The sequence below is a fragment of the Perissodus microlepis genome, chromosome 10, assembly GCF_051167445.1.
Source record: "Perissodus microlepis isolate ML-2025 ecotype Zambia chromosome 10, ASM5116744v1, whole genome shotgun sequence".
NCBI lineage: Eukaryota > Metazoa > Chordata > Actinopteri > Cichliformes > Cichlidae > Perissodus > Perissodus microlepis.
The window spans coordinates 3914003-3926698 of record NC_140470.1 but is presented as its reverse complement, the minus strand read 5'-3'; the positions used below and the strand labels follow the sequence as shown (position 1 = coordinate 3926698).

The window sequence follows — 12696 nt, the reverse complement described above, 5'->3', positions numbered from 1 at the left end:
TGAAAAGTTTATATCAGTTGAACTAATTATAGTATTACTGTCACGGGCCGAGTGGCCTGTACTGAACAGGACTCAGGTGCAGAAACAGCAGATGATGTAACAATTATTTATTAGGCTTAAGTGCAAGAAACGTAGCAAGGACAAAAAAAAAAAAAAAACAATAAGACGTGGAGGTTGACGTGGCGTGGCCTGGGAAACGTGGCTAGGGCGAGGGAATGGGGCCTGAGATGCAGAGTGGAGCTGAGCAGGGAACAGTCACACTGAAGAGAGAAGATAGTGGAGTCAGGGAGGTAGTGGAGGCAGCTCTGAAGTGGCAAGTTGTAAGAGTAGCAATTCTTACTTGCAGTAGGGGACATGGAGTGTTGAGAGGGGGGTGATGAGAATCCAGGGGAGGCTGAGTGGCGTGGAAAGGCTGACCTGAGATCCGGGGCTTCAGATGGAGTGTGATGGCAGGCAGGTGAGGCACAGAGAGATTTTCAAAATGATTGCTTGGTATCCTAAGTCCGGAGGTGGAGCGTGAGCCAAGGTGAATCCAGCAACTGCAGCACAAGAGAGTCTTGTTAACACGCTAAATCACAGCAAGAACTTGAAACATAACGGCCTGTTACCAACATGTGTTGATGACGAACTGGCAGTGAATGAACATCAACGTGTGGCTTAAATCCCTCTGACTTGATTGCCTGCAATAGGCTCCTCCACGAGCTGGAGGAGTTGGCCCTGCCCAGGGGCGGATCCCAGGTAAGTTCAGGAGCCTTACGGAAATTCCAGCCACCCACCGCAGACCATAACAATTGTTACTATTGCTCACTCATAAAAATCAAGCTTTAAGTATTTTTTAAGTACTAAGTGCTGTGCACTCACAATTAACAGGTTGCCTTGCCTTTGGCATCTTGTCCTAGAACTCATTCTTTCTTCAACTTCCACCATTTAATCATTCCCTTTGCCTTTTCCGATTAAATGTTTCAGATCAATAAAAAATGCATTTTGTATTTACTACGATTGTCTAATATGTGTTTGCATAATTTATGTAATACTTATCTGTTCACCGCAACCATTTCCATCCTATCTGAAAATCTCCCGACCTCCACAATACTATTCCCATACTCTTTCTTCATTATTTCCCAACTCCATTTTCCTTCCAATGTACACCATGGCAGATCATTTTGAATCTAGCTCCTATATGGCCTTGCTTCCCTTTCACCCGGTGTTCTGCACACACAATAGATCTACCTTTGTTTTGTCCATCATATCAACCAGCTTGCTTGCTTTTCCAGTCATAGATTTTAGATTTAGAGTCTCTCTCCCTGCCATAGCTGGGTTTGAAATAAAACAAAAATAACAAAATACAGAATTATCTCTTCACTTGAAATGAAAGTAGCACAAAGAAAAAACTTACTCAATGGCCCTAACCCTACTGATTCAGTCCTGGTGCCTAAACCAACCATTTATCAATTCTGAGTCAACATACGCCCCCAAACACAATCCAGTGAGGGGCACTGTAGGTCCACCCATAACCTTGTAGAAATCCTGTAGCCTGTAGTTTTACTGTTTTGTTTTTAAAAGAATCAATACAATTACAAGGGCCCAGACCTCAAAAGCTGCCTTTCCTTACTGCCTCACCAGTTCCCTTACCTGTTAAAGTAGGTGAGCATGACATGGCTGCTTCTATCACTGTGTTTCCACAGTACACACCTTTTTTAGGTGTACTATATGTGCCATGTCATGACTCAGAATGGGAAGTGGATTACTACATTAGCAACCACTACAACCAAGTAAGTGTTCCAGTTTCATGAGCAGGAGCTCTAGGTGTATGGGTTTAGAAGGTCACTGGCAAATACCAGTCCTCCAAACTGCAGTTTGGGAATCACATACAACAATAATTACAACAATCTGTTGGAAGTCTTTAGACCTTATAAAAAAATACTTCATCCGCCTTTTCAAGGTAAACCTTCTTTTTCGATTCCTGCCCCACCCACTTCACAAATGAGAAGCGGCGATGTTGATCATGTGATTTTACAGTTAGGGCTTTGCAGGGAAAAAAAAATCCTGGCATTAATGTATCATAGTTTATCTGTCTTAGCGTTGATGCTCAGTGTCTTGAATTATTTTTGACTGAGATCTAAAGTCCATCAACAAGAACAAACAGAGCTAATTTATGGAAAATGTGTTTCTTTGTAAATACAAATCGTTAAGTAGCTAATACAAGGGAAGTGGTATTTTCATGCTTAGTTATGACATTATGCGTGTCTGATAACAAACACAAGGTAACGATTTGAAGGTACGTCATAAAACGCTGTTAGTATCACCAAGTAGTATAAAGACAGAAATCATTTGTATTCCATCATACTGAATTTGGTAAAGATAGGAGCCCGGAGCACAGGCGGAAATAAACCACCAGCCCTCCTCCTTCCTCCGATGTGTGGTCGTCAGTTGGGGCGTGTTGAAGAGCTCCTCCTACCAGCTGAGTTAGTGGAAGTCACGCAAGCCTCCCCAAATATCCTGCGGTCAACTTTACAAAGCTTGCTGCGTTACAGGTAAATATACATTAAACGTAGCGATTTCATAGAACAAATGACAACAGTTCGGGTTTAGTTAAGTGTCAAGTTTTACTGAATATGACGGCTATGTTTACTCGTGTAGCTGAATTAGCTCAGAGCTAAGATAGCAAGTGTAAATCAGCTGCTTTCCAGTATATCGTCAGTTTAAGTGCGTGCTGCGACGTTACGAGTTTTTAGTTTTTACACGGTATTTTAACGCCACTGAGCAGCTGCAGGGCGAATAACAAGCTGACCTGAAACAGTGCTAGTTTTGAGGCATAACGCTACATAGCATGCGGATATATATTCAGTTTGCGTCGTTACCTAACCACACAATCTAGCAGTGCTGTTTAGAGGGGGACGTTTTACTGACTATACCCCTCATATATGTTCAGAGATGTCATTATCGATTTGCGAAGAACAAAGATAACTTTTCAAATCTCATCCCGTTTCAGTCTGGGTGCGTCATGGATTTTCTTCCATATCAGGAAACATTTTAACAGGGTCTTTTGGGTGTGTCGTTAATTAATGAGTCTATGAAGAAAACAGTGTGTTTAAAAACTACAGTGTTTGTGCGTCTTGATGCATGCTCAATCTCCAAAAGTTGATTCTGTTCATCTGGACGGGGCGTTTTCAGTGGGAGAAACGTTTCCTCACTCATCCAAATGACTTCTTCAGTCTCAGCTGACTGCAGGTTTCCCCAATCTTATAAACACTACATTTGCATAATGACTGAAACCAGCCCACTGAAGGAACAATGGGCTGGGAGGTCAGTTCCTTCATCATAATTATGCAAATTCTCATAACCATTGATCAACAACCACTGATCAAGAGTGTGATACGTGTGATTCAGTGTTTGTGAAGGGTGTCATTCATTGTACTGTGTGTTTATATATTTATTCAAGAAAAAACAAATGAATATTTGCATTTTGCATTCACAGTTGACAGAAGATGAATTTTGTCAAAGCGATTATTGGAGGCATCATTGATGCTGCCGGGTGAGATTCTGAACAAAGTACCAAGTACCAGGTAGGCAAACATTTGGTCGGTCTGTTGGTCTAACATCTGCTTTTGATCTCTGCTCCTGCCTTTGTAGCAACATCGACCCAAACCAGTTTGTGCCTTCTCAACCCGTGAGTTTACATCGTTTCATCACTGCCCATCACTTCTAATTTCTAGATTGGTGATAGCATTTCTAATATTTTCACGGGCATCTGTCCCACAGCCTCCACCACGCATGCCAGTTACGCATGCAGCACAAAATGAGAGTGAAGAAGAAAAGCAGTTCCGCAGAGTTTTCCAACAGATTGCTGGAGATGTAAGTGCAATGCCTAGTTATGCTTCTCTTTAAATCTGTTGCTTTTTTTTTTTTTTTTTGCAGTAATCTGTTTCATTTTTAATGTGAAAACATACAATTGTAATTTAGTGCTAAGAGGTATGGCCAAAAGATTGTATTATGGTGTTTTGGTTTGGTTTTTCTAACTTCTGGGATTCCCTGTTTGCTTTTTGTTGACATTAATGTTAATGTGTCCAGCAGAACTGTCAAATGCAGCTTAAAAAACTCCGTTTGAACTGACATTTTTTCACACCTGTTTTATTTTTCATTGACTGAATAATTACCTTTTCCTCTTCTGACGGGTGTACTATGAAGCTAAGTTTATGACTTCGCAAACTGAGTTGAGCTTAAAGAGTTTTCTGTGTCCTAAAAGTGGCTCTCTTGTTATCTGGATAATTCACTGTAGTAACTCATGCCAAACACATAACCTGGCCCACAGTGCATTTTATTGCCACAGGAATGTAAATATATTACTCTGATGCAGAAAAATATATCAATGTTTTTATATGTGACTCTAATCTGCTGCTAAGAACACACACCAAGAATACTGGTTTAGTTAGAAAAAATAATTTCACTTTGATCTACTGACATAATAAAGCTAAAAAATATAACTCCTTAGGTCACTATCCAATAGGCTAATTAAATTGGATACATTTAAACATGCAGCGCTCTAATGGGCAGCTGCCACTGCAGGCCTTAAAGCTGAAGGCTCTCACTCCCATTCTACTTTTAAACTCTAGGGACCACAAGTAGTCTGAGAGTGAAGTGCTCTGTTGGGACAGTATGGTACTACAACCTCTTTAAGATATGATGGGGCGAGATTATCCAAGACTTTGTATTTGAGGAGACAACTTTAAATTTAATTAAATTCAATCCCCAGCTGGAGTTTTAGGTTTTGCTGGGCCAGCTAAGGCAAAAAAAAAAAAAAAAAGAAGCCTGACTGTGTTCACAGTAAACCCGTCTGTCATTGTGGAGGAGCTCCACCCACAATGCCTGTTAACCTGTTAACTGTTAAACAGTCATGGGTTGTTTTGGAACATCTGTTATACTGTTGCTGAATGTAGCCCCCGAGCCCTTCCCAGTGGTTAAAAGAGTATACCATGTTATGCTTCTTTTGAAAAACTCATCTCATTAAAATAAAAAAAATCAAACCCATACATCAGGTGCATGACCCAGCAGTAATATGGATATTGTTTTGATCATTTAGCTAAACCATATAGCTGTGTCTCTGCAGGTTTCTTGATGTTTTTTAATGATATTCCATATTTGTCATGTAGGATATGGAAGTGAGCCCAAACGAGCTGATGAACATCCTGAACAGAATCATTGCAAAGCGTAAGATATGTCTGCATTTGTCATACTTATTTTCATTATGTTTATGATTCAATTCTTCAGAATACATATACATTTTAGGGTCTCTTTTCTTTTTCTTTCTTTTTTTTTTTTTTTACTAATAGATTTTTTGTTATGTTTTAGATCATGATCTGAAGACAGATGGTTTCAGCATTGAGTCTTGCAGGAGCATGGTGGCAGTCATGGATGTATCTTTTCCTTCATTAGTACTCTGTGTGTTTTATATAATCTGGGTGACAGTATTGAACTGTCACTGACAGCAAAAGTTTAAAAAATGATGCAGAACAAATAGAAACAGACAACTAAAGTGGCGATATGTTGGCTCAACAGGCCCATTCATACCTGTGGCTTACTAAGACTATGGACCAAATAAAACCTTAAAGCTGCAGTGGACTGAAATCCAGAGAAAACCAAAAACAATTGAAGCCTTCATACACATTTTCTTTTACCCTCTCTGTTCTAGGCCCCTCCCATCACACAGTTCATATCTGGGTAAAAGTAAAAAATGACACTAAGCAATTATACAATTTAGAACGGCGACTTTACAAAATGCAGAAATGGATGTTGCTTTGAACATGTCTAAATATGTCTTTTGAAAATGACTTGAGCACTGTTATATTATATATAAAGAAGTGTGTTAGTTAAAATCTGAATGGTCTATTGAAAGGCAACGAAACGGTTCATTTTAGTTCATTTTTAACAGTTCAAGGTGGTCTGGTAATATAGCACCGCACGTAGCACGTTATAGTTCACTGGGTTGTTGTAGTATGACAGGAATGACTGCTCATCTCTGCTGTCCGCAGTTGGCTGTTTGACAGGGGTATATATTCTGTAATTCTGTTCATTGTCCTAATTGAACAATAACAAAAAGCTTTAGCTAGCCCTTCATGTATTGCTAAGTTGTGGATTTAAAAAACATCTGACGGACTCAAACTTAAAGACTTTTTTTCTCCTGAGCCAACATAATATTGTAGCAGTGGATGGGGAGGATTAATCACATTAAAATGTTTGGGAAGTTGAACACTGAGAGGACCACAAAGTTTCAGCTGACATTCTTATTTGCATGTTTATGAAAAGAAAAGTTAAATGAGAAATTTGTAATATGTGGTGGATTCCCTACTGAAAAGGCATGTGAAACCCATTGTGCAAACACTGTGCAAGTAACTTCGCAACTATTTGCTTAACTAGAGAAGTTGTTGTCTTTTGGCCTTAACGCTTTTTCAGTCTGACAGCACCGGAAAACTTGGCTTTCATGAATTCAAACACCTCTGGGACAATATAAAAAGATGGCAGGCAAGTACAGTTTCATTTTATTTATCCTGCACATCTGTTTCTCTGTTGCATAGTCTAAGGCATTACTGTGGTCAGGCTTAACCATTTACAGCAGGGGGGTCACAGAAGAATAAGTGGCTTAAAGATTTTACAGCATCAGCTGCTTAGGCGGGCTGATTTGAATACACACTGTGCCAAACTTCTCCCTAATTTGGTTATCCGCCATGTTTTTACAACATAGAAATGTGATCTGTATAATTTTTTTTTTTTTTTTTTTTTGGCTGAAGGAGATACAAGTTGTAACTTGTATATGGTGGTGATTGAATTTAAACCTTTATGGCTTGGGAGTTGTGAAAGCAGCTGTTTTCCTTTTTTTCTTTTACCCTTTTTAGGTTGTCAGTGAGCTTACCAGGAAACCTGGGTTGCCACAAATGTTTTAAATGCTTCTATTGTTCTTACTTAGGGAGTGTACAAGGCCCACGACTCTGATCACTCCGGTGTCATTGGGGCAAATGAGCTGCCTAATGCTTTCAGAGCTGCTGGTGAGAATTTTTTTGTTCTTCTGCATTGTTCAAATGGTTCCACAGCACTTAACAAGAATGAAGGGAAAATATTTACTTAATCCTCTAAGAAGAGACACTGGAAAAACAATACCTATACATACAATAACTGTTGTATGTATATGATGTTAAGGTTCGTGTTTAGTTTAATAAGCCAGAAAAACTTGTCATTTACAACCCCAGGTCTGAAAAATTTAGGACACTGTATGAAATGTAATGAAAAACAGAAAGCGGCATGTTCACAATAGAAGATTGAAAATGTCAATGGAATGGATATACTATGTAGACTCACATTGTTTCACTTGCAATGCAAACTCAGCAGACTGCAACAAGTGCTTTAAGGTGATACTGTGCAAAGGAGGTAAGACCTCGGATCTGATGAAACACCTGGCGACGCATAGCGGGTTTATTTTTAAAGCCGAGAAATGCACCGTACCTACTACGGGTGTGGTGCCTGTTATCGGACCCGGAGTTAGCAACATCCCCCAAGAACCCGAAGAGGAGAGTCCTGGCCCCTAGCCCTACCAGTGTAGCAGAAATGATGACGGATGATGATGGCAGTAGCAGCCGTTCTTCTCTGCATGAGTAGCTCAATGTTGTTCGTGTGTAATTTACGTTGAGTAGGCTAACCACGTTATTACATCAATGCATGTAAGGTGAACTAGCAAACACCGTCGTAGTTACATGCGGCTTTCTTCTTGTTTGATGGCAGATACTCCCTTCACCCTGGCCAAAAAGGCTAAAATGACCAAAGAAAAATTGGAAAACCGTTAAACATGAGAGGTTTTTGGATAAAGTTTGTGTTTTTTTTCCATTGTTTAAGCACTGCTTCCAGCCAAGAGTGATACCATATATGCCCCATAGCTGCAGAAAAGGCTAACATTGTTATCTTTTTACAAAAAAACAGGTAAACATGAGAGGTTTTAGGACAAAGTTTGTGTTCTTGATTCTTTAAGCACCGGCACCGTTTCAAAAGTACAGGTTTGGCACCGGTATCGGATAAAACCTAAACGATACCGGTGCCTAGATATAAGCAGCACAGCCTTATCCAGACATAATGCACATGTACCTGTTGTTGTACTGCTTAATTGTAACACACAGTTGTGCGTCTCTTCGTTAGGCTTCCCTCTCAGTGGTCAGCTGTACCAGATGATCATTCGCAGATACAGCGATGAAAGTGGAAACATGGATTTTGACAACTACATTGGCTGTCTCGTAAGGCTGGATGCAATGTGCCGTAAGTTTCATTTTAAAGACCAATCACTAAATTAATTCTTTATAGTTTAGTGTGATAGGAATGATTGACTCGGAAGTTTAATACCTGTTCTGAATCAGGTGCCTTCAAAACCTTGGATAAGGATAACAACGGGACCATCAAAGTTAATGTTCAAGAGGTAAAGTAATCTCAGTTGTTGTTTGTATCAGTGGGTTTTGACTTCAGTTCAGACCGTTTTAAAGTATTTGACTGGTTGTTTTGTTCTTTGCTCTTCTTTGTGTCTTTTCAGTGGCTCCAGCTCACCATGTACTCTTAAGTCCAGATCATGTTTCTCCGGCTTGTTTCATGGAACCACTTTGTTTATATACACAATTCGAGATATTTTAATCATCATCCCAATAATTTCCTGTGTTAGCAAATCCCTTGTGCGTGCAGGCTTATTTTCACAATTGCATGTTAATGGAAACATGTGGTGGCATTCTTCATAGCTCTTAAAACTTACACGAAAGATTGGAAAACACTGTTAACAAAGCTGCATGCAGAATGCTGCCCGTAGCTGACGATGATCAAAGGTGAATGCTACTAAACGCTTTGGACAGCTGTGAAATCACATAGTTGTGTAAAAGTGGTAGTATGTTGAATTGCTGCCATTTTTTGGCATTTTCTTTTGATCTTCCTCACACCCCAAATTTCTAAATGGCACAAGAAGATCCTGCTTCTGACGCCCTGGGATTTGTAATTTAAAATCTAATGTGAAAGCAGTATTGCTCTTTGTCTGGGGCTGATTTGACAATCACCATGTCTTAGAGAATTGGTAGAAGCATGTTTTTGCTCATTGGTTGTTTTTATCCTAAAACCTGATTGTCAGCTGGCTTTTTTTTTCTTCTTTTTCTGCCTTTTAACTCCAAACTTTGCTGGGAATGCACCTGTGGGCTGCACAAGTGTTGTAAAAGACACACAAACCTCCTTCAGGTGTCACTTTATTAAAGATGTGACTTCTGTTCTCTGAGCACAGGTCAGCTGCGATGTGGTAGACTAGGCATCGCACACCTCTTTCCTCCCGTTCTACTAGATTAGATCTTTCTAGGAATTGTGTGGGTGTGTGAGCGCTGACTGCTGTGTTGACAACTCTTTGTGGCCGTTATTAGTTCTGTTACACCTGTTGGGGCAGGTAGCCTATTTCATTAGTAAACATGTAGGTCCTTAGAATTTCATAAATTCTCAGTAGTTCCACCCAATTTCATCCTGAGCAGAGGACAAAGCATAGTTGCAGCAAAAAAACCCCAAAGGCAGCTCACACCTAGCTGAACGATGTGTCACTCTGAATATTCCTTCCAGAAGAAATTATGTAGAGACATTATTATTATTATTATTATTAACAAATAAACACCTTTCCATTGACCTCCTCTTATCATGGCTGTCACTCATGCAGTGATACCAAGAGCTGTTTTCAGGTGTTGTGGCTGAAGAGTGAGCCCATGCAATGTAACATGTGGCCACATCTCTTGCAGTTCTAAATGTTATGGGTGTGTCTAAGCAAGCATGAGCAACAGGATAAACAGGCTGTCAGTCTGTGCACACCCATGCAGCTCAGAGAAAGAGGTTTAATTTTATAAAACAGGTATGTGCACCGTGTCCTTGCTGAGACTCTGCCATGGAAGAGACCCGTGATGTTAAACTTTTCAACCCTATATTCAGCGTTTGTGAAACCAGCCCCAGCTCCTCTGACTGTAGATTTGTGCTCACTGAGACTGTACTGGCTCACAGATTTGTGTTTGCTGGTGAGTTACAGCACTGTAGGAACACACAGCATGAATTATTGATTTCTACACTCCATTCTTTTGCATCATAGACTGTTATTGCGTCTTATCACTATCAGAATACCTTTTACGGCCACTAGATGGCTACTTGGTTTCTAAACATATAAATCCTGTACTTTCTGGGTCCTGCACTTAATGGTAAGTTAATGCAACGACCCAACATAGCTGACTTTATCTTCCATCTATAGTAGTAATGTACATTAAAGTGTGAAAGGTGTGAGCTTTGCTCGAAAGGCTAATGTGCCATGTTTTCTGTTTGAAGTGAAAGTCTGCCATAGCTTTGTGTGTCTCAGCTTTCTGATCACTTATGCCTCCATTAGATGATGCCAGCATAGTGTGTGAGCTGATGCTGTATGCCACTAATGCATGAAGCCCAAAGTGAAATGCCATAAATAAGGGGTTTTAATCCTGTAGCTCTTTATGCCACAGCCATTAAACTGTTATTGGATTTGCTTGATAAATGACCTGTACTGCATTTGGAATAAAAACATCATGTTAAATATGTCAGTCTTATTATTGGTGTACTGCTGACAAATACTCTGCGTGGGTTATTAAAGAGTGACACCTTGGTTAGTTTAAAGCAGAAGATAATCAGTGATGGATGTTTTGTAAACGGCTTCAATATGATCTTAGACTCTGAAAGTTGAAACAAAGTTCTGTAAAAACATCCTTCTGTATACTGTATGTGGCACATCATCTTCTGGTTTTCATGTGCATCTTATCACTTTTAAACAAAGACACGCTTCTTGTTTGGAAAAGTGTTTAAAATGCATTTACTCTAAGGCAGAGCTGTCAGACTCACTCACTTTGATCTTAACGTCTCAGTTTCCTATATGATGAATGCATAAAATTGCAGAAAAAAGTTATTGCCCAGACCTTTCTGTAGTTTTTATTGATTAATGAAAATATCAATTTCTAGTAGATGGTGAAAAAACAGGAGCTTTTCTGTCATTTCATTGATTATCTAATAATACTTTGGTATTTTTGAATGGCTATGTGGGAGGTCTTTATCAGCCCAAAAACTTGTACGACTTCTACAGATACAGTTGAAAGTCCAAAAATTGATGTGCTAGTTATTTTCCAAAGCCTTCTATTTGGCTGGATTGAAGTCTTTGCCGGGCTATTTCCGGCCCCTGTGCCTTACGTTTGACACCCCTACTAATACACACACACAAACAGATTTGTCAGACCCATCCTAAATGGATCTTTTTTTTACATTTAAGTAATTAACCTGCCACTGAATAAAACATACAAGGGGAATTTGAAAGCTGTTTTGTGTGAATCCACAATATGTGGTCAAAGGAGCTCTTTATGCAGATAAAAGAGGCCATTCCTTAAGCTGCAAAATCAAAACTGTTTAATCAGAGAGAGCATGATTATTTGGAGTGGTCACATCAGTGGTTTAGGATGTTCTGGGAAGATCAACAATGGTTTTTGGCAATATAAAACAAAACGCTGATATCTTCAAAGACAAGTGTGGTGGGTGATTGCAGGATCGTTTAGTAAATCGGCCCCTTAACATCATTCACTTTCTTCAAGGCTGCCATAAAGACAAAAGACAAGCTGCACACCATCCATCTGCATTAAAAAAGAAGATAAATTAGAATGAAGGATAAAGGTCACTCTTTCGAGGATGCCAATGTTCACATTTTGGACAGAGAGGACAGATGGTTTGAAAGAGGAGTGAAAGAAGCCATCTATGTCCACTGTGAGCGACCATCTTTGAACAGAGGCGGGGGTTTACGACACCAACTGTCTGCCACCTATAATCCAGTTTTGAGATCCCTCCCCAGACGCCTTAACGCCCACTCACATCCTGGGCCATCTGACCTCAGGAATTCGCATGATAAGGTGGGGCCAGGTTTCACAATGAGCTCACCCGAAACCCTGGCTGATTGGGACCCACACCCGCTTTCACACCTTGGCTCAGGCGATTAGAGGATCATCAGGGGGTCCTTTTGTCCCTCTGTGGGGGGAAACTCCCACTAGGTTTAAATCTGGGACTCTCCACCATTTGACCTTAGAACTGAAGAAGCTTCTCGGATGAGAGGTGAAACGTCTTCAAGCAACTTAAAGAAGTCCAGACGCTTTTCTTTGCAAGCTCCCTTGACAAGGAATTCTAAAGCGTATAATTATGCTATTTACTCATATTCAGTCTCTATTACTGGCTTCGGCCACCTTTTGCCTTTATTCTTAATGGTGCTGAGAATATTTCTGAGAGATTTGACTTGACAGCATCACACATCCCACCACATCCCAAATTGGTTTGAGATCCGGTGTCTGCAGAGGCAGTTAGAAAACAGTGAACTCAATGTCATGTTAAAGCATGGACCAGTATCCTGCTGACAGTGATCAGAAGATGAGCACATTGTGGTCATTAAAGGAACACGAGGCAGGATGGATCTATGCAGTCATTTATGCCAAATTCTGACCCTCTCGTAATTGAGACTCATTAGATCTGACAACGTCTGACAATGGCTGTGTGGAAAAATCTCTGTAGATAAGAAGTTTCTAAAATACTCAGACCAGCCTGTTTGGCACTAACATTGACAGTCACTTACATCACCTTTCTTCCACAGTCTGATGTTTGGTTTGGATACAG

General features: G+C 40.1%; 1 protein-coding gene across 1 annotated transcript; it reads left to right on the top strand.

The window, feature by feature from the left end:
* Positions 1-2415: 2415 nt before the first annotated feature.
* capns1a (calpain, small subunit 1 a) lies at positions 2416-10596 on the top strand. Its single transcript, XM_084941529.1, has 11 exons — positions 2416-2534; positions 3479-3535; positions 3634-3670; positions 3763-3855; positions 5151-5208; positions 5350-5414; positions 6451-6519; positions 6962-7040; positions 8179-8295; positions 8394-8452; positions 8564-10596. The coding sequence occupies exons 2-11, from the start codon at positions 3489-3491 to the stop codon at positions 8588-8590; spliced, it is 651 nt and encodes a 216-aa protein (XP_084797655.1). The 5' UTR covers positions 2416-2534; positions 3479-3488; the 3' UTR covers positions 8591-10596.
* Positions 10597-12696: the final 2100 nt, after the last annotated feature.